This window comes from Felis catus, chromosome E2, assembly GCF_018350175.1.
Source record: "Felis catus isolate Fca126 chromosome E2, F.catus_Fca126_mat1.0, whole genome shotgun sequence".
In the NCBI taxonomy this organism is placed as follows: domain Eukaryota; kingdom Metazoa; phylum Chordata; class Mammalia; order Carnivora; family Felidae; genus Felis; species Felis catus.
This window is the reverse complement of record NC_058382.1, coordinates 49,167,660-49,190,391: the sequence shown is the minus strand read 5'-3', so window position 1 is coordinate 49,190,391 and position 22,732 is coordinate 49,167,660. Positions and strand designations below refer to the sequence as shown.

At 42.1% G+C, this 22,732-nt stretch overlaps 1 protein-coding gene across 1 annotated transcript in view; it reads left to right on the top strand.

The window, feature by feature from the left end:
- Window positions 1-22,309, top strand: part of RFWD3 (ring finger and WD repeat domain 3) — a 42,374-nt gene extending 20,065 nt beyond the window's left edge. Inside the window, 8 exon segments of the mRNA XM_003998245.6 lie at window positions 8,100-8,214; window positions 8,710-8,758; window positions 8,761-8,937; window positions 13,166-13,316; window positions 14,602-14,778; window positions 16,820-17,034; window positions 17,912-18,123; window positions 19,961-22,309. Coding sequence (XP_003998294.2) covers window positions 8,100-8,214; window positions 8,710-8,758; window positions 8,761-8,937; window positions 13,166-13,316; window positions 14,602-14,778; window positions 16,820-17,034; window positions 17,912-18,123; window positions 19,961-20,104 — 1,240 coding nt within the window. The 3' untranslated portion in view covers window positions 20,105-22,309.
- Window positions 22,310-22,732: the final 423 nt, after the last annotated feature.

Genomic DNA, 22,732 nt, shown 5'->3' with positions numbered 1-22,732 from the left:
TTCAGAGCAACAACTAATTCCAACTTCAGCTAGCTCAGTGAGTGTAGGCCCGAGGTTCACTGAATGAACCTTCTCAACTATAGGGTAGGGAGAGCTTATCTAAAAATGAAGTCAGTGCACAAGAAAGCAGAGCTAAGCAGTGGAGGAAGACGGATTCCTGACCCTCAGTTCAGCCATGCCTAAATTAGTTTCCAGTGGATTTCTCAGTGATAACGTTAGTTTTCAATTTTAGTTGGCCAGCTAAAGTCAAGTTTCTGTCCTGTAATCTAAGGAATATTAACCAGTGTTTCATCACATAATATTTTCATTCTGGGAAGACTGACACCTGGATCATGAAAATCTCCTTCCTCAAAACGGGGGGAAGGGGCACCTGGGTGGCTCAATTGAGCCCAGTCTTGATTTCAGCTCAGGTCATGATCCCTGGGTCGTGGGATCGAGCCCTGCATTGGGCTCCACACTGAACATGGAGCCTACTTAAGATTCGCTCTGTTTTTCCCTCTGCCCCTCTCCCCCGCTCGCTCTCTTGGTCTAAAATAAGGGGGGGGGGGGGAGGGAAAGGTGAAAGAAGGATGACAGGTGGTAGACCCTGCCGCTCATTTCTTCTGTGCCCTGTACCTCTTGTAAGTTTCTGCTTTCAGGGCCTGAGTGCCATGTGCAGATTAGAACAGGTAAATTCAGAAGGAATGGAGTGACTTTTCCTTCTGCAGGAGCACTTAGCTATCCCCACCAACTTGGAATCAGCTCTGACACTTAAGGCTGTAGTAGCGTGACCCAGGGAAGAAGACCATGGTGTCTTAATCCCTCTCCAAATCAAAAGTCATAGAGAAACCTATAGCCCTCCAGTAATACCTCACACCTGGTGTGGGCGGCAGACCCCAGCAGAGTGAGTCCCTGGAATTTTTGTAGCGTATTCAGATTCTTCCCTAAGGATTACATTTACTGCCTGCCTCTGCTGCTAAATACCTTAGTCAGGAATTCCTCATCTTACTTTTTGTATATAGTTCAAGACCACTTGGAACATTCTCCAAGTCTTAATCTCCTCTTCCCTAGAATAGGCGTAATGATACTTTAAACAAAGCAATAACAGAAAAGAGCATCTGGCACACGGCTTAAGTGTTGCCATTTGTTCCCCCGTTTGTTTGTTCGTGTCGCTAAGCCCTCCTACAGCAGCACTCTCCATGGAAGATTCCTAAGTGAAGCTTTGCACATGTAGTGCTGTGCAAGAAATTATCAGCATTTTGGAAGCCCAAGAACAATTGGTAATAACACTACTTAAAATAAACTTTAAGAACATTAAAAATATATATATCCCCCCACTGAAAGAGTGTAGGGACTTGGGTTTTCTCACAACACTGCTGGTAAGAATGTACACCAACACAACTCTTTAGAGGCCTTTGGCACTATGCTTTAAAAGCCTTCAAAAGTAAATCTGCAGGCATTTATTCTAAAGAAACAATTTGTGAAGAAATGCGTGCAAAGATTTATTTAATGAGACTTTTCATTTAAACATTGTTAATAATCCAGGGGGCCTGGGTGGCTTGGTTTGTTAAGCATCCGACTTCGGCTCAGGTCATGATCTTATCCCTGGATTTGAGCCCCATTTTGGGCTCTGTGCTGACAGCTCAGAGCCTGGAGCCTGCTTCAAATTCTGTGTGTCTCTCTCTCTGCCCCTCCCCCACTCATGTGCTCTGTCTCTCTCTCTTTCCCCCTCAAAAAGAAACTTAAAAAAAAAAATGTAAGCATTGTTAATAATCCAAACTGAGAGAATTAACTGATTGAGTAAACTCTGGCATATTCATGTGATAGAATTCTACACATTTGTTTAAACTGATGTTAAAGTGCACATAATATTTTGTCATGTGAAAGTACATTATGGTGATTATATTTTTGCAAAGTGAAAAAAAAATACAGGTAGTCGCTGACTAGTGGAATTACAGGTGATTTTCATTTTCTTCCTTATTTTTTCATATTTGGTCCAACAAATACTTAGCATTTTTACATGGTAGCTGTGTGGAGAGGGCAATTTTGTTTAAAAAGCTTACTTTGTAGGTGTCGCAGTTAATATATGATTGTATTTAAAACTTTGCGGGGCGCGTGGGTGGCTCAGTCGGTTGAGCATCCGACTTCAGCTCAGGTCATGATCTCACTGTCTGTGAGTTTGAGCCCCGCATAGGATCTGTGCTGACAGCTCAGAGCCTGGAGCCTGCTTCGGATTCTGTGTCTCCCTCTGTCTCTGCCCCTCCCCTGCTCATGCTCTGTCTCTCTCTGTCTCAAAAATAAATTAAAAAAAAAAACAACATAAAAAAAAACCTTTGCTGATTACTCAGAAAACTCCCAACAAACCAACATCCAGGACCAGTTGGCTTTACAGGTGAAGTCTACCAAAGTTTAAAGAGGAGTTAATAACCATTCTTCTAACTTTTCCAAAAAATAGAAGAGGAAGGAAAACTTCCAAATTCATTCTATGAGGCAAGTGCCTCCCTGATACCAAAACCAGATAAAGACACCACACAAAAAAAGAGAACTAAAAGAGAGAGAGAGAGAGAGAACTATAGACTAATATCTCTGATGAACATAGATACAGAAATCCTCAACAGAGTATTAGCAAACCAAATCCAATAATACACTTAAAAAAATTTTAACCATGATCAAGTGGGATTTATTCCTGAGATACAAGGGTGATCTGTTATTTACAAATTAACCAGTGTGATATATTATCTCAGAGAAAGGATAAAAAGCATAGTCATTTCAGTAGATGCAGAAAAAGCATTTGACAAAGTACAACATCGATTCATGATAAAAAACCCTCAACAAAGTAGATTTAGAGGGAACCTACCTCAACACAATAAAAGTGATATATGGAAAACCCATCATCCTTAAAAACTGAGAGGTTTTTCCCTGAGGTCAGGAACAAGACAGGGATGTCCACTCTCACCACAGCAATCAGACAGGAGAAATAAAATATAAAAATAAAAGGCATCGAAATTGGTAAGGAAGAAGTAAAACTTTCACTGTTTGCTGATGACATGATACTATATGTAGAGAACCCAAAGGCCACCAAAAACTGGTAGAACTGATAAATGAATTCAGTCAATTGGCAGGATGAAATATCAGTGTACAGAAATCTGTTGCATTTCTGTATACTAATGACGAAGCAGTAGAAGGAGAAATTAACAGTCCCACTTAAAATTGCACCAAAAAACCCCAAAACCTAGGAATAAACTTAAGAGGTGAAAGACCTGTACTCTGAAAACTATAAAACATTGATGAAAGAAATTCAAGATGACACAAAGAAACGGAAGACATTCCATGCTCGTGGACTGGAAGAACAGATATTGTTAAAATGTCTATATGGCCCAAAGCAGTGTACTCATTTAATGTGATCCCTGTCAAAATACCAACAGCATTTTTCACAGAACTAGAACAAGCATTCCTAAAATTTGTATGGAATGATAAAAGACCCCGAATAGCCAAAGCAATTTGGGAAAAGAAAAATAAACCTGAAAGCATCACAGTTCAGACTTCAAGTTATATTACAAAGATGTAGTAGTCAAAACTGTATGGTACTGGCACAAAAATAGACACGTGGATCAATGGAACACTGGAAAGCCCAGAAATCAACCCACAATTATATGGCCATTAATCTTTGAGAAAGCAGGAAAGAATACGCAATGAGAAAAAGACAGTTTCTTCAACAAATAGTATTGGGAAAACTGGGCAGCTACATGCAGAAGAATTAAACTGTACCACTTTCTCACACCATACACAAGAATAAACTCAAAATGGATGGAGGACCTAAATTTGAGAGCTAAAACCATAAAAATCCTAGAAGAGAACACAGGCACTAATTACTCTGCCATCAGCCGTAGCAATATTTTTCTAGATAGGTCTCCTGAGACAAGGTAAACAAAAGCAAAAATAAGCTATTGGAACCACATCAAAATAAGAAGCTTCTGCATAGCAAAGGAAACAACCAATAAAACTAAAAGGCAGCCTATGGAATGGGAGAAGATATTCACAAATCACATATCTGATAAAGGGTTAGTATCCAAAATATATAAAGAATTTATACAAATCAATACACACACACACACACACCCCAAAGAATCCAATTTAAAAATGGGCAGAAGACATGACCAGACATTTCTCCAAAGAAGACAGACACATGACCAACAGACACATGAAAAATGGTGGACGTCACTCATCAGGGAAATGCAAATCAAAACTGTAATGAGATATCCTATCACACCTGTTGGCTAAAATCAAAACCACAAGAAACAGTAGGTGTTGGCGAGGATATGGAGAAAAGGGAACCATCGTGCACTGTTGATGGGAATGCAAACTGGTGCAGCCACTGTGGAAGACAGTATGGAAGTTGCCTCAAAAAATTAAAAATAGAACTATCCTACAATCCAGTCATCACGTTAGTGAGTATTTACCCATAGTTTACAAAAACACTAATTCATAGGGATATATGCTCCCCTATGTTTCGAGCAGCATTATGTACAATAGCCAAACTGTGGAAGCAGCCCAAGTGTCCATCAATAGATGAACGTATAAAGAAGAGGTAGTATATATATACCAAATCTTGTCATTTACAACAACATGGATGGAGCTAAAGAGTATTATTCTAAGTGAAGTAAGGCAGTCAGAGAAAGACAAATACCATATGATTTCACTCATGTGCAATTTGAGAAACAAGTAGACAAAGGCGGGGGTGGGGGAAGACAAACCAAAAAACAGACTCTTAACTATAGAAAACAAACACATGGTTACCAGAGGGGAGATGGGGCGGGGCGGGGGGGGGGAGGCAGGTGATGGGTGAAATAGGTGATGGAGATTAAGAGTACACTTACTGTTGTTGTTATTATTTATTTATTTTTGAAAGAGAGCAAGTGCGCAATCTAGGAAGAGGGGCAAAGGGAGAGAGAAAATCCCAAGCAGGCTCCATGCTCAGCACAGAGCCAGACACGGGACTTGATCCCACGACCCTGGGATCATGACCTGAGTCGACATCAAGAGGTGGACACTCAACCTACCGAGCCACCCAAGCACCCCAAGAGTACACTTACCTTGAGGAGCACTGAGTAATATATAGAATTGTTGAAACACTATATTGCACACCTGAAATTAATAGAACACTGTATGTTAGCTACACTGGAAGTAAAATTAAAAATAAACCTTGCTGATTACACATAATCAGTATGCCCCCTATCCTCTTTAGAAAATGTGAACATTTTGAAAATGCCAATAAATAGAGACTTCAATGAGCACCCTTGTACTTGACTTTATCAGATCTTAACAACTTGCCATATTTGTTTAAGGCCTTAAGTAAATAAATAAATCATTACAGATAGAGCAAAAGCTTTCTTGTGAACTACATGTCCTTAATTCCATCACTTTCCTCAGAGGAGTTATAAATCATATTATAGTATGATTTAGGAAGTTTTTACACTTTATACAAATGTTATTGGATTATGATTTTCCTCTGTAACTTGTTTTTTTGGTTTAGTATTATGATTGGGGCACATACCCAACTTCGTGTAGCTCTAGCTTATTCATTTTAACTTCTGTATAGTCTTCTAGTTCTCTAATTTAGAATTTTCCTATCCATATTTTGTAGTTGTGGACAGTTAAGGTGGTTTCCAGTTTTTGTTAACATAAGCCACGGTGCAGAGAGATGGGCAATAGTCTCCTTAGGTCTAGAAATGGAATTACTTTATCATAGGTCACATATAATTTCAGCTTTACTAGATACTGTCAAATTGTTCCTCCAAGAAGCTCTTCCCAATATATATATTCCCGCCAGCAGAAGCCAGATCTCTTATTTTTTCATACTTTGTCTGCTTTGTATTATCAGACTTAATTTTGATGGTCTCATGAAGTGAAATAGTATTTACTTAATCTGCATTTCCTAAGTTATTAATGAAGTTGGACGTACTCTTCTGTCAGTTTTGCTTATATCATTTGTTCATTGATACTGAGCAAAATACATTGCTTGTTTCTTATTGATCTGTGTAGTTTTTTGTGTTTTCCTTATACAGTTGACCCAGGAGTTAGAGGTGCCAGCCCATCCCACAGTAGAAAATCCACATATAACTTTCAACTCCCCCGAAGGTGAACTACTTATTAATAGCCTACTGTTGACTAGAAACCTCCCTGGTAACATAAACAGTGGGTTAACATATATTTTATATGTTATATGTATTCTACACTATATCCTTACAATAATATCTAACTTTTAATTTTTTCTATATTTCTGGGCTACGCAGTTTATCTGTGAGTTTTTTCAAATTGTTCCAAATTTCCAAAAAGTTTTCCAATGTATTTATTGAAAAAAATCCACAGTAAATGGACTGGCGAGGCTCAAACCCATGTTGTTCAGGGTCAGCTGTACTGATGCTTTGTTGCTTGTGTATATTGCAGATATAGTCCTCCAGTCTGGGCTTGTCTCTTTAATTTGTTTATGGTATCTTTGGTTGAACATGAGTTTTTAATTTTAACACAGTCCTTTATCACTTGTTTTGTGGGTTTTTTTGTCTCTAGTACTTCAAAGTCTTAAAGACATAACATCATCTAAAGGTCTTTAAATTTTTTGCTTTTTACATAGGTTTTGAATATTTCTTAAATCTCGTTTTACAGATAGCCAGTTGTTGTAGTGTAATAAGTAATATGTTCTTCCTGTGTGAGTTTTCATTGCTACCTCTACGCTAGATTAAGTTTCTGTATATGAACGGACTACTCTTAGGTTCTGTGGTCTCTTTGTTAATTCTCACCCCAGTATTCCCAGGTTGTAGCTTTAAAATACGTCCCCCCACCTTGTTCTTCAAATTGACTTTGCTATTCTTGGCACTTTGCTCTTCCGTATTAATTTTAAAATTAGTTGGCTGAGTTCCATTTAATGTAATTTCAATCAAGATTTCAAAGGAAACTTTTGAAATCTTGATTGAAATTGCATTAAATTTTTGAGAAGTTCCACCTTCATGATTTTGAGTCTTTCCAGCCATGAGCATTCTATAATATCTTTCCGCTTATTCGCTGTTTTCTTGTGCCTTCTACTAGTGTGCTTTGCTTCATCAAGGTCTTGGCATGCCCTTTCACTGTATTCCTAGGTTGTTATTGTTAGACTTGCTGTTGTGAATGAACTTTTTGTATTACATTTACTAATCAGTTACCTGGCATATGGGAAATACTTGATCTAAATTTCTTTTTTTTCTTAAGTCTATTTTTTTAGTAATCTCTATACCCAACATGGGGCCCGAACTCACGACCCCGGCATTAAGAGACACATGCTACTCCTACTGAGCCAGCCAGGTGCCCCAATCTAATTTTCTTGATCTTAATTCCAGCGCCTTGCTGAGCTCTAATAATTTGTGACTTCTCTTGAATTTTCCGTGAAGATAAGTTGGGCAGCTTTATCCCTTCCTTTCCAGCTTTCATCTTTTTTCTATCCTATCTTGTTGGAGTGGAAATATTTTTTTTTTTTTTGCATTTCATATTTTGAAAGTGTCTTTAGGTACATACAAATTTATTTTTGTTCTTGGTGAGTGTATTTTTTTCCTTATGTATAATTCCTCTTTATACCTATTCATGCTGTTGAATTCTAAATGATCTTAGTATTTTCCAGGTATATACTTTCTGTCTTTTTAACTTCAGCCTCATTTTTGTAGTATTACTTAATGTCAGTATCTGATGAACAGCTGGCAGCTTATTATTTTCTTTTAATCCAGCAGATAACTTTGTGGTCTTTTAACATGCCATTTTACTCTTTTGGCCCTAACTCAAGCGATAAGCTTGGCTCTGTTCCCTCATTTGGCATTTTTGCATTTTTAGTCTCATTCCATGGTAAGAGCCAAACTCCTGGTCCTCACTGCCTTCCTTAACACTGAACCTCAGTGATTCACGAGTTCAGCCCTGCATGCTACTTTTCTGTAGTGTTTCTGGATGTGAGAGCTTTCTCTTTTGTTACATTCATATTCACCATCGCGACATATTTACAGCAAAGTGTGTATATCAGAGCATGAACTTAATCTGACATCTTGATGGGAGGTCTTTTGCCGCCTTCCTAATCTCCCCCTGTTGTTGGCTTCCCCTTCTAGTTCCTTACTAAAGGAGCAGATGCTAAGGAAGCAGGCCGAGTTAGAATCGGCACAGTGCCGGCTCCAACTTCAAGTCCTCACTGATGAGTGCGCTAAGCTTCATAGTCGTGTCCAGGTAGGTTTACCCTTTCTCATCCAGAGAGCTTTCGGGATAAAAACGGAAGAGGAATCTAAATTGGATTTCCGTTCCTCTCAGATACAAAGAAGGATCTATCAAGCTTTTCAGGAAATAAACAAGAACAAGTGTTTCATTCTTGATTAGGGCAGCGTGCACACTCGAGGGTGAATTCTGCAATTTGAACTTTTAAGAAATTAATCAGCTAGCTGATAATTTGAACCCTAAGTCATTTTTACCTCCCTGAATCTGCCCCTAAAATGATGGGTTTAGACAAAATGACCATTAAAGACTTTGAACACTACTGTTTTATGATCTGTGCTCTCCTTAGTTCAGTTGCTGGTTGAAATACTGTGAAAACCGCATCAGTCCTCTAGGATTCATGTCAGCGGTTTCATATAATGGAGAAAACATCCCATATTAAATCAAGGAATTGTGTATGAGGGGAATATCAAATGAAAAGGCTGCACATTTACAAAATCTTTTTCACTTTAGGATTTGCAAAAACTTCTTGTGCAGCATCGGGATCAGATTTCACAGCATCCCGGGGCTCCCAGGCACGTTTGCTGAGCTGCCTGCCCTCCAGCCAGGGCCAGCACAAGTACCGTTTCCAGAAGACCTTCACGGTGTCTCAGACAGGAAACTGCCGAATCATGACATACTGTGACACTCTGAGCTGCCTGGTGGTGTCACAGCCTTCTCCTCAGTCCTCCTTCCTGCCAGGTGAACCATCCAGAACCTCAGCATTCATGTTCATTATTGGACTTCATTTATTTCTCTCTCTTTTTGGAGAATCCAGGACTCACTAGTGGGTGAACACTGACCCCGGCCCACCAGATCACCTTTCCTAGTCTGTTAACGCAGGTCCTCTGAGGTACTGCAAAGGTATCTTTAGTGTCTGGCCAAAGTGTTGGCTTCATCCTGTAGATTTGTTCACCAAGAGCTCAGAAATGCCAATAACCGTGATAAAGTAAGAGGAAGATGGGGCTCTTGGAAGTATGGGTTACTAGTGTAGGCCAAGGAGAAGGACAGCACTCCCTGTATGCCCCGTGGAGGCACCTCGCTGGCTCACTTGGTAGAGCATGTGACTTACGTTTGAGCCCCATGTTGGGTGTAGAGATATTACTTAGGGGCAAAAAAAATTTTTTTAATAAATAAGGTCACAGATTTTTTTTTTTAATGTTTAATTTTTTGAGAGGGAGAGAGAACGTAAGTTTGGGGGTGGGGGGCAGAGAGCGGGAAACAGGACCCAAAGCGGACTTTGCGCTGACAGGCTGACAGCAACAAGCCTGATGTGGGGCTCAAACTCGGAAACCGTGAGATCATGACCCGAGCTGAAGTTGGGTGCTCAATCAACTGAGCTGCCCAGTTGCCCTTGTCACAGATTCATTTTACACTGGAATTTTTTTTTTTTTTAAGGTATTAGTTTTTTTGAGTTATCTTGGGGTCCCTGGGTGGCTCAGTCGGTTCAGTGTCCGACTGTTGATTTTTGCTCTGGTCTTGATTGATTTTTTGCTCAGGTCATGATCCCCGTGTCAGGTTCCATGCTCAGTGTGGGACCTGCCTAAGAGTCTCTCTCTCTTTCCCTCTGCCCCTGTCCCTTGCTCATGTGCACGCCTGCTCTCTCTCTCTCTCTTTCTCTCTCTCTCTCTCTCTCTCTCTCTCTCTCTCTCTCTCTCTCTCTGAAATAAAAAAAAGGAGGGTGGGTGCCTGAGTAGCTCATTCAGTCAAGTGTCCCACTCCTGATTCTTGCTCAGGTAATGATCTCATGATTCGTGAGATCGAGCCCTGTGTTGGGCTCTGTGATGACAGCGCGGGGCCTGCTTGGGATTCTCTCTCTCCGTCTCTCTCTGTGCCTCCCCTGCTCATGTGCACACACTCTCTCTCTTCCTCTAAATAAACTTTAAATCAATAAGATAAAATGTTATCTGTACACCCAACGTGGGGCTCAGACTTAGAACGTTGAGATCAAGAGTCGCATGCTCTACCCACTGAGCCAGCCAGGCATCCCTAGACTAAGAATATTTTTTTAATAATTTTTTTAATGTTTATTTATTTATTTTGAGAGAGAGTGGGGAGGGAGAGAGAGACAGAGAGACAGAGAGACAGAGAGAGAGAGAGAAAGAGAGAGAGAGAGAGAGAGAGAATCCCAAGCAGGCTCTGTGCTGTCATCGCAGAGCCCAACACAGGGCTCGATCTCATGAACCGTGAGATCATTCCCTGAGCCAGAATCAGGAGTGGGATGCTTAACCAACTAGCCACCCAGGCACCCCTCGAATTCTTTTTTAAAATAATATCCCAAGGGCTAATTCAAGTTGAAACGAGATTTAATACTTATGTTCAGTAGTGTTAAATTGACAAATTCCAAATAAAAGAATTTGGAAATACATAGATTAGTATTGATAATAATACATTAATACTAAATTTTCTCAAATTTTGTGCTTTTTTAAGATTAATTTTAGATTGTCTTTTTTTTTTTTTTTAATTTTATTTAATACTCATTTCTGAGACAGAGAGAGACAGCATGAGCCGGGGAGGGGCAGGGAGTGAGGGAGACCCAGAATCCAAAGCAGGCTCCAGGCTCAGAGCTGTTAGCACAGAGCCCAATGTGGGGCTTGAACTCACAACTGTGAGATCATGATTTGAGGTGAAGTTGGTGGCTCTACTGACTGAGCCACCCAGGTGCCCCAAATTTTAGATTGTCTTAAGGTTGAAAAACAAATCTCCTCATATGCTCAATTAAATTATTCCTGATGGTTATAGATGTTTCTTTCCATGATCTTCAGCATATGATTTCCTCCAGCTGTCAGGTCTTTTTGCTTTAGCCTGATTTCCTGTTTACTCACTTAAACATTCTGTTCAAATGCTTCAAAACTCTGTCCCTCCAAACTTAGGTATAATCAGGATTTGGAGTACAATTCCTAGATTATTATATATTTTTCTAATCACTTATAGCTGTGAGTTGAGAGAAAGTCCTTTTGAGGAGAACATAAAAGGACTGTTTATAATGTTTCTGTATCCCATCCACATTTTTAGTAAGATTCACCAAATTGGGAAAATATTTATTTTTAAATTTTAGAGCTCACGAGCAAGGAAGAGGGGCAGAGAGAGAGAATCCGAAGCAGACTCCACGCTGTCGCGGAGCTCAATGTGGGGCTCAGTCCCACAACCGTTAGGTCATGATCTGAGCCAAAAATCAAGAGTTGGAAGCTCAGAGATGCCTCGGTGGCTCAGCTGGTTAAGCGTCCAACTCTTGATTTCAGTTCAGGTCATGGTCTCATGGTTTGTGAGGCTGAGCCTCCAGGAGACCCCATTCCTTTTTTCTTGTTTGTTTATTTAAAGTTTATCTATTTTGAGAGAGAGCTCACAAGAAGGGGAGAGGCAGAGAGAGAGGGAGTGAGAGAGAATCTTAAGCAGGCTGCATGCTGTCAGTGTAGAGCCTAATGTGGGACTTGATCTCACAAATGATCTCGGGAACCGTGAGACCTGAGCCGAAGTCACAAGTTAGACACTTAACTAACTCAGCCACCCAGTTCCTTTTTTTTTTTTTTTTTTAATGGTTATTATTTTTGAGAGAGAGACAGAGACAGAGAGCAAGCAGGGAAGGGGCAGAGAGAGAGGGATACAAAAAATCTGAAGCAGGCTCCAGGCCCCAAGCTGTCAGCACAGAGCCCGACGTGGGGCTCGAACTCACAGACCACAAGATCATGACCTGAGCTGTAGTCGGCTGGCCAACCAACTGAGCCACCCAGGCGCCCCGGTTCCTTTTTTCTAATGCATGTATTCCACACTGTACAGCTAGCTCTTCTTGATAGCCTGTTGGTGCTAATTTCTCCTTGCTTCTCTTGATCATTAACTAGGCCAGTATTCGTGTTCCCTTGTTGATTTAAAGCCTGTGGTTTCTGTGTTTGTCTCTCTGGCTGTCCTAATTCTGTTTCAGCAGAGAACACAATAAACTTTTCCCACTTGGTTCCCTGGAGAAGCTGAGGTATGACTCGAATCCTGAATCTAGGATTTGACAAATCCTGTTTGTGGATAACTTGGATAATAATGGATACTTAGTAAAAACAAATATAATATATTTACATAGCCTAGTAAGAGAACAGTAACATGACTTTTTAAGGACCTATCAAGGACAAGTTTGGGGGGGATTTTTTTCCCTTTCTGGAATGACACAAATTAATTAGAATACTTGAAGTGTCATCTGTTTTTATTCCATTCAAACAAATGTAGCATATCTTAACCACCTGATATAGAGATTACCTGTGTTCATTCTTTATTGTTCCTTCTCTTCTACATCTTCAGTGTCTGTGGTTCAAGTAGAATAGTCTCTGTGCTAATAGCTTTATTGAAGTATGACTGACATACAATAAATTGCACATATTGAAAGTATACAGTTGGGTGAATTATGTATACACCCTTGAAACTATCCCTGTAATCAAAATAATGAACATACCTATTGCCCCAAGGTTTTCTCATGCCCTTTTATAATCCATCTCCCACCTGCCCCTCCCTCCTCTCCCCATTCCCAGGCAGCCACTGATCTACTCTCTGTCACTATACATTAGTTTGCATTTTCCAGAATTTAACTTAAATATAATCATGCAGCATTGTTCTTTTTTGTCTGGCTTCTTCCAGCATAAAGTTTTGGAGATTCGTCCGTATTAATATGTATATCAATATTTCATTTCCTTTTATTACTGGGTAGCATTCTGTTCTGTGTACATGTTCACATAGTGGTTTATCCATTCACCTGTTGCTGGGCATTTGGAGTAGAATATGCTTTTTAAAATAATTATAACCCTGGGGAATTTTTTTGTTTGTTTGACCAGCTGTTTTCCAGGGATTTATATGCCAGGAAAGGTGAACGAAGGAGCTACTTGAAAAGGTCGTTTGCTTTGCCTTGAATTGACTTTCGGTGATCTGTTTCACACTCTCTTGTCTTTGGCAGGCTTTGGTGTTAAGATGTTGAGTACTGCCAACATGCAAAGCAGTCAGTACATTCCCATGCATAGCAAACAGATCCGTGGACTGGCTTTCAGTAGTCAGCCCAAAGGCCTACTGCTCTCTGCTTCCCTAGACAGCACTATTAAACTGACCAGGTGAGTGCTTTAGGGAGGACGGTGGGGCCTGGGCTGTTTAGTGTTAAACAGCGTAGAAATCAGTATCTGTATTAAGATGGCCTTAGCTTGCATTTTGTGGTCTAAGGCATTGTCTTCTGAGATCCAGTTTCATTGAATATAAAATGTGCTGCTCATCAAAGTAGATGCGACATCATAAATGTTACGTACAACGTTATGTTTTAAAATTATACTGAGAACAAACTGAGGGTTGATGGGGGGTGGGAGGGAGGAGAGGGTGGGTGATGGGTATTGAGGAGGGCACCTTTTGGGATGAGCACTGGGTGTTGTATGGAAACTAATTTGTCAATAAATTTCATATTAAAAAAAAAAATAATAAAAAAATAAAAATAAAATTACTTATGTTACAAAATGCATCTTAAGCCGCGCAGATGAGAGTAACACGCTAGAGATGGTCGAATGATAACGTGGAAGGAGCCTTGGTACCTGGCACCATGGAGTTACCAAACCAGCTTGGAACTGCTTGTTGCTGGTCTGTTACGAGGACCATTCTGCCTAACAGAAATGCTCACCAGGAACTCACTGTCCTGGGGTGCCATGACTTCTCTCATCAGTAACCCTCAGTCACTATATTTCATCTTTCATGTGACTGCTGTGAACCAGATGGGATGTACTTAGTGCCTTCATCTTTTAGAAAGTAGTTCTGATCAGATGTCTGATAGTTGGCTTCCTATTCTGCAGTTAAATCTGAGGAACATCATGATAGCACTGTCAGACCTGAGAAGCCTCTTGACTTTTCAAGAATGCTTCAGCTTAATTTGCCCCAAAACTCCATGTAGCATTATGTTTTATATGTATATATAGGTTATGATTTTTTTCTCTAGTCGTGTTAAAAAATAGATGCAAAGGGCAGGTTAAATACCAAAGTGTTATTAATGACTACCTCTGGGTGGTTAGATTGTTAGTTTTTATTTTTCTCATAGGTATATTCTAATTTTTTCAGCATTGAATATTGATTTCTTGCATAATACTAATTATAGAAAATAGGGGTAGAGTAGGGAATGTACTGTTTAAATATCTCTTTGATCTCCTTACATTTCAAGAAGAAAACCTGTAACCCCCAAAATAAATATTTTGGAATTAAAAGGGATTATCTGGGCAGTCCCTAGAGGAAATTGGAAATCCCAAATAGTTTGGGTGTGGGGGTGTGTTCTTAAGGGATTATCATTTCAGTGATGGTCTTTACATCTTTGTTTTATAATTGATTTCCTTCACACATGGTTGTAAAAGTCTTCTATCTCCACAGCCTGGAGACAAATACAGTGGTCCAGACTTACAACGCTGGACGTCCTGTCTGGAGCTGCTGCTGGTGTCTTGATGAAAGTAATCACATCTATGCTGGACTGGTCAATGGTTCAATTCTGGTGTATGACCTTCGAAACACGAGCTGTCACATCCAGGAGTTAGTACCCCAGAAAGCCAGGTGGGTAGCCACTTACTTTTCCCCTGTAGCAGCTTTCTCTTGGACCGTTGTATGAATCCTGTCTTCTGAGTGTGTTTCACAGTTGATCAGAATTCCTCAGAGGGCAGTTCTCCTGAGACCAGTGAGGTGTTGTCACTTGGGAATCACTAAGATCCTTAGAGCATGTGTTCGTGGTATTTCTACACAGTCGAAAGCCCTGGAACCAAGTATAGCCAGGTTCATACAGTCGCTCCTCCCCCAGTGTGGCGAAATGAAGTCAGATCTGCGTTCAAAACCAAACTCCTTGGTCTCAATTCTTGGCCTGTTACACAGACTTGCTTTAATGTCCACATGTCTAACACACAGGAAGAGATCAGTAAAAGGTAGGCCTATAAAAAAAAAGATTTAAAACTTCCCTAATCTCCAGCTAAACCAACTTGGTCTAAAGATACCAATTACTATGATTTATCCTTTATAACCATTTACAAAGTTGGGAGGTTTATAAAGTCAGCCCGGATTCTGAGGATGGCTGTTCACCAGCACCACTGTGACTCTTCAGAAGATATCACCATAGTAGTAACTGGTTACGAAAACCTAGGCTCAACACTTTGAGGTCTTTTCATTTGAGTGGGGTAGAATCATGCTTCAGTTGTGTGGTCTGTAGGCCTGAAGATGACTTGATGTAAACTTTTAGAAGTGTGAACTACAGGCAAGCATGGTAACTGCCACTGATGTAGAGAGATCTGCTCAAGAGTAGGCAATCGAATAGAGCAAATAGCAAGGAAAGAATAGTGGTATGCAGTGTTCATTTCTGTTTTAGTTTGCTTCATTGTGACATGACGGGGCAATGAAAGAAAGCAGGCACAGCGACCACTTGGGCAACTTCAGCAGAAACAAAGTTCACAGGAACATAGTCTACCGGCTGACACTTCTGAGAGAATTCTTGGCACACATTCCTGGTCATGTGCTTGCAGAAAGAGATTTAGAACATTTCTAATGAAACCATCCTGTTTCTGAATTAAAATGTAGTTTTTTCAGGGGCGCCTGGCTGGCTCAGTCAGAAGAGCATGTGACTCTTGATATCATGGTCATGAGTTCAAGCTCCACATTGGGTGTAGAGATTACTTACACAAATCTAAAAAAAATGTTTTTGCTTCAGGCTATATTTTAATTGAAGGGTCTGTCAACTGCATCTTGGAGACTTTATTAGATGTATAAGCTGCATTTCCTTTCTGACTTTCCTTGTGTACACATCTAACCCCATTTCTAGAAACTTCACACTGGTCAAGCTCTCTTGTAACTGTGACTTTGTAGTATTAAATTTCCTAGTCCTTTTTTTTTTTTTTAATTTTAAAAAATTTTTTAATGTTTATTTTTTGAGAGAGAGTGAGATGGGAGAGAGGAATCACTAGTGGGGGAGGAGCAGAGAGAGAGGGAGACACAGACTCTGAAGGCCGCTCCAGGCTCTGAGTTTGTCAGCACAGAGCCCAATGCAGGGCTCGATCTCATGAACCACAAGATCATGACCTGTGCCGAAGTCAGACACTTAACTGACTGAGCCACCCAGGTGCCCCCCTAGTCATTTTTAAAAACTAATTTTAGAATATGTGACATCTCCTCTGAAATTAGATGCCAAAGATTATATGTGTACTCTTTTAAAGTTTCTGCAGTATGGGTTGGTAGATTTTACCAGATGTCAAAGGATAGTGACCCAAAGAAGGTCTTTTTTTTTTTTTTTAAACGGTAATTTTTGAGAGACCGAGACAGAGCACGAGCCGGGGAGGGACAGAGAGGGAGACACAGAATCCGAAGCAGGCTCCAGGCTCTGAGCTGTCAGCACAGAGCCGGATATGGGGCTCGAACCCACAAACTGTGAGACCATGACCTGAGCTGAAGTCGAATGCTTAATCAACCGAGCCACCCAGGTGCCCCAGAAGGTCGTTAACCTCTTCTGTAGAGGTCGTTAACCTCTTCTGTAGTGTGCTTGAGGGCTCCTGCTAGTGGAGTCTGGAGTAGTACAAGTATTGGAATGTGACACATCGTTTCCTTTCTTTCCCTTCAGATGCCCCCTGGTATCCCTGTCATACATACCCAGAGCTGCCTCGGCTGCATTTCCTTATGGTGGCGTGTTGGCTGGAACCTTAGAGAACGCTTCCTTCTGGGAGCTAAAGATGGGCTTTTCTCATTGTCCTCATGTGCTGCCCATAGAGCCAGGGGGTTGCGTAGACTTTCAGACGGAGAGCAGCACCCGGCATTGTCTTGTGACCTACAGGCCTGGTGAGTGCTGGGACGTCCTTGTTCTGTTTGGGAGCAAGTCGGTTCAGGGGAGGAGGGGAGAGCTTGCCCTGCCCTTCAGGTGGCACCGGAGAGCCCCTCGCAGGCTAACAGCTCTTGCTGCTATATTGAGGCTAGTGGCTCCGCATTCCTCCATAGATGCCGCCTCTACCCCTCACTTATGTGACAGGGCAAATTCTGCCAGGTACTCCCTGGAGCGAGTTAGCCCCTTTAGGAGCCCCTGTGACTTAGTAATGGAAGGAAGAGTCCTGCCCCTGAGGCCAGGGCATCCCCCTCAGCGCAGTTTCGTGTCATCTGCCTGCCCTGAAGGAAGACAAAAACCAAGGCAGGGGGCGGCAGGATACAGTGATTTTACTAAAAGGGATAGCTTACGCCGAGAATTGTTTCCCTCATAGGCAAAAGTCTATTGTAGATAACTTGCTTTATCCTAGCCTGCGGTTCGGAATTTCATTTGTGCTGTATTATTTTGTTTTTTGTTTTTTTTTTTTCAACGTTTTTATTTATTTTTGGGACAGAGAGAGACAGAGCATGAACGGGGGAGGGGCAGAGAGAGAGGGAGACACAGAATCGGAAACAGGCTCCAGGCTCTGAGCCATCAGCCCAGAGCCCGACGCGGGGCTCGAACTCCCGGACCGCGAGATCGTGACCTGGCTGAAGTCGGACGCTTAACCGACTGCGCCACCCAGGCGCCCCATGTATTATTTTGTTCTTGTTGCTTTGTTTGCTTTGTAGCTACTCTTGATGATCTAATAAACTGTGGCTCTTCCACTCAGTAGTTTGTAATCGTGTGAGGTTCAGGATCTTCATTAATTTCCTGGGATCATCCCCACGGAGCAACACTGACTCCTCTGTCCCATAGATAAAAATCACAGCACTTTACGAAGTGTGCTGATGGAGATGTCCTCCACGCTGGACGATGCTGGAGAGCTGGTCTGTTCCTGCCATCCTGTGCAAACATTCCTTGGGGGACCCACTTGCAAACTACTGACCAAAAGTGCCATTTTCCAAAACCCGGAGAGTGATGGCAGCATCCTGGTGTGTACTGGGGATGAAGCATCAAATTCTGCCCTGGTGAGCCTATTATTTTTTTATACAGAAGTATGTAAAGCGAAAAAACCGACGTTCTCCTTGATTGCACACATCTGTGTATGTGTATATGTACGATTGCTTGTTTTTACACCAGGCACGCTTTGAGACACACTCTGTAATGTGCTCTTTTCCCATTTAGCTTCCTAGCTTGGATATCTTTCCATTTCAATATCTGTAGATTCGCCTCATTCTTTTTTATATGAGCTGTAGTATCCCATGGGCCGTCTTGTGAACCTTTAAAACAAAAATTAAGGAACTACTGAAACTCCTATAAAACAGTTGTTTCAGGCAACAGTTTCATCACCAAAAGATGAATGATTGATGGGGGATTGTAGAGTGGATGGGTCATTCTTTTATAACTTGAACACAGTGATCGACCTCACTGTAAGTGGGTTAACAAAAAATAATTTGCCTCTTAAAAAAAGTTTATTTTGAGAGAGCGCACGTGTGTGAGCAGTGGAGGGGGAGAGAGAGAATCCAACGCAGGCTCCATGTTGTCAGCAAGGAACCTAACGTGGGGCTCAAGTTATTCACAAACTACAAGATCAGACTTGAGCCAAAATCAACAATCAGATGCTTAACCAACTCAGCCACCCAGGCACCCCAATTTGCCTCTTGATGTAAGAAGATATGAAATACATAGCGCCTTTTATGAGATGCCCTTGAACCTAAATGTAATCAAGCTTTGGAGCATTGCTGACCAATACAGTTGTGCTAGCCACATGAGTTCTTGAAATGTGATCAGTGTGAATGAAGACTTAATTTTTTTAATTTTTTTTTTTCATTTTTAACTTAAATAGCTTTATGTGGCTAGTGGCCACCATACTGGATAGCACTATAGATTAAGGGTAAAATGATATGAAGTCAGTAAAGAAAACAATAGAATCAGTAAAGCAGATATGGTAAAAGCTTAATAATTTGTTGTACTACTATACTTGATATTAAAATTTTTTTTTTAATTTTTTTAACATTTATTTCTGAGAGAGTGAGAGAGCACGAGAGGGGAGAGGCAGAGAGAGAGGGAGACACAGAATCCAAAGCCGGCTCCAGGCTCTGAGCTGTCAGCATAGAGCCCGACACAGGGTACGAACTCACGAGCTGTGAGATCACGGCCTGGGCTGAAGTCGAACACTTAACCGACTGAGCCACCCCGGTGCCCCCTAAAAATTTTTTTTCATAACGGGGGCGCCTGTGGGTCTCAGTCAGTTGGGCATCCGACTCACAGTTCGTGAGTTCGAGCCCCGCATTGGGCTCTGGGCTGACAGCTCAGAGCCTGGAGCCTGCTTTGCATTCTGGGTCTCATTCTCTCTCTGCCCCTCCCCAACTTGTGCTCTGTCTGTCTCTCAAAAATAAATAAATGTTAAAAAAAAATAATTTTTTCATAACAAAAAGTTTTTGAAAAGGAAAAGCAAGCGCTAGTTATTAGATAGATTTCATGAGGGCTGAGAAAGGGACTTTCTGTCTTGCTGAGTGTTCTGTGCCTAGAAGAGTTGCTGGCACCTTGATGGAAGAGCTGGATGCTGGGCTTGCTTTTCAGAGGTAGACTCATTGCTGATCACAGTGGCAGAGCCCACGCCTGATGTTGTGTGTCCTGGCTTTGTGAAGGTTGAGAACAGTCTGTCGTACTCCCCTGGCAGCGCTCTCTCTGCAGCCCTTTCAGAGTTGTCCCATGATATTAAGGAGTGCACTCGTGGTGAGCAACGGGTGTTGTACGGAGCTGTGGAACCGCTATATTGTATAGCAATATAGCAATAGAGCAAGCAAGTCCCCCAGCTGAATTGAATGACTCCTGACCCTGAACTCTGTCTGTCTTCTTTAGCTGTGGGATGCTGGCAGTGGCTCGTTGCTACAGGAACTGCAGGCCGATCAGCCCGTCTTGGACATCTGCCCTTTTGAGGTGAACCACAACAGCTACTTGGCTACCTTAACAGAGAAGATGGTCCACATGTATCGGTGGGAGTGACTGTGTCTGGAACTTGTCAGGCATGCTGCTGGTGAATGTTAAATGTTTGCTAGCACGTAACAGCCCTGAGCAAGATCTCTGCTTACTGTCTGTGGCCTAGAACTTCTGGGATCATGGTTCCTTGGAATTAATGTGATTCTAAGAGGCCAGGTCACTGAAACACTACAGACTGTGTATTTGCGGTGTCCATCCAAAGAATACGTGATTGGTACTGCATCTACGTTATCATTGTCTTGGGCTCAAAGCCTTCATGAATCTGTTGAGAATCTGTATTTCTGATCAGACATTCTACTGGACCTCAGAGAGTATCCTCCCAGCAGTCATTTAGAACGAGTGTGCAGCAAGCATTTTCTGGAGGGTGTGACACCCACCTAAGTGGTCTTGTCACTCGAACTCAGGAATGGATGCTAACGTCCCAGAAGAGACTGACCATTTCCATGTTGCGTGGATGCAGAAGAGTCTTCAGTTGAACACAAGAGGGCACTGTACAACCTGGTGAAGAATTTGATCCATTTCTGACCTGGCGTGTTGACAGCCTTTCAGCAACTTGGTCTCATCCCCGCAGAAGTGTGAGGTCGAGCGCATCTGGTCTACTTTGTGGCAGCAGCAGATACATTCCAGGTGTGCGGTGCTGGGATATTGGCAGGCCCAGTGATGGAGGCAGCTGATGCGCTGTGGACCCTCTCGGAATGCTGAGTACATTAGGTTCATCACATCGTGGGAGCCGAGAGAAGAGACCGGTTGTTGGAGCAGTGGGGAAGCCTCCTTTTTTCTTGCTGTCTGAGGACCTCCGGATTGATTTTACATAAACCAGTGCTCTGAAGACCCCTCCTTTTCCCTCTTACCAGGAAAACATGAGCAACATGTCACAGCTCTTGTTTGATTCTCTCCCCGTAAAAGAGGTCAAGGGAGAGGGGCTAAGCAAGACAGGCTTGCAAAAGAGAAGCTGCTGAGACCACTGCTGGGAACAGAAGCTAAAGCCTTCCGCGTGTGAAACTGGTGTGTGACTTCAGCTTCCTCTGATATGCCTCCCTTCTAGCCTTTTTAAAGACTCTTGTCAGTGAAATATTCTCAGGAAGATAAGAGTGGTTGGAGACCTGTGCGGATTGCAGGGAGAAGCCCATCAGCTTTTGTTCCAGCCGTGGATTGTCCAACATTGCGAACTTCACTTTTCTCCAGTAGGGGGAAAGGCTTCCGTTTGTATCTGTTTGCCTCGCCTACGGCTGCTCTGCTAAACCGCAGTCTACAATAGAACGCGCCCAGGGTGTGGGCGGTCAGTGCCCCGTTCTTGGAAGCAGGATGGCCAACAGTGTGACTTTTTAAAATAATTGCTCTAGAAGCGTTATTATTTTTATTTTAAAATAGTTCTGACCGACAACTCCTGCGCGGTTTCTAGCATTTCTCACCAGCAGAGGGTTATTGCCACAGATACCCCAGAGTTTCAAGTTCCTGTTGTGCCTTCTAAAGAGTGGCCTCCTTCTGTTTTAGGACATCTTTCAAAAAGCCAGTTTCCAGAGCCTGGGAAAGAGCCAGGCTCTTTCTCAGAGGAGATACTCCTTTCAATATGTTGATGATTCAGAATGACGGCCCAGACCTAGAGCATCAGTGGCAGAAAGGGATTTGGATTAAAAAGCAGGACTCATCTGGTTTCAGCAGGTCATCAGAGAGGATGCAGTTGGCCCTGGCTGCCTTTGTCTTTGGCAGAGACAAATCCCACGGTAGGGTTAGGATTTGACCAAGGCGGATGCTGATTGATTCCGCCACGCAGAGGAACCAAGGGACTTAACTACGAGGGAAGTTGGGTGAATCTCATGTCTTGCCAATTCTTGCATTCCTCCAGTAAATTTGGACATTTTAGAGAGAAATTTATGTAACTTCAACTGGTTTCTTTAAAAGAAAAGACCTTGCCCCCAGCCATCCTACCCTTGCATCCCTCATCCAGCAGGAGATCATGTAGTCCCAGGCTCTGGTCTCCTGTGCTGCAGCAGGCTCTGCCCCGACATGTTCCCTCCCCCCTGTCTCTAAGGGAGGTTTCCCATATGAGGGTTTGGAGTTAAGCAGACTCCAAATATCTTATTGGCATATATCCTTGTACCTGCTGTGACAAACAGGGTAGTGGGATCTCTGTTCATGTTCTGTGTTTTAATGTTTGTGCTTTATGTTTTAATGTTAATATGAAAATAAAGCGTTTGCTATGTGTACCAACTGCTGGCGTCTTTTGCCTCTCTGACTGCCAGGGGCAGGAACTTGTCTGCCTCTTGGGCAAGGGGTACAGTCTCAGCCTGATAGATTTCTTCATTTCATGTGGAACTGGGTCTGAATTTCACAGGATGGTCCCTGGATCTGAAGTAAACATCTCCTTTAAATTGATGAGGTGGTTGCGGTGGTTTAACTGGCAATTCTGTTCTACTGTTGTTAATGGGAAGCTGTGTGTTTGCTTCTTAACTTACCCACACTGGTTATTTGTTTGCTTTCAGATCCAAAGGGCTTAATCTTGGAAACTACACTTCGCAGACTCCCTTTGCCTGCTGGCTTCTTGTTACTTACTTTGAATCCAGAAAACTGTAATGTGGGGGAGGGGAGTGCAAGAGAGGATTTACCCTTTTATTTCTTTCGGTCAGCGGCAGC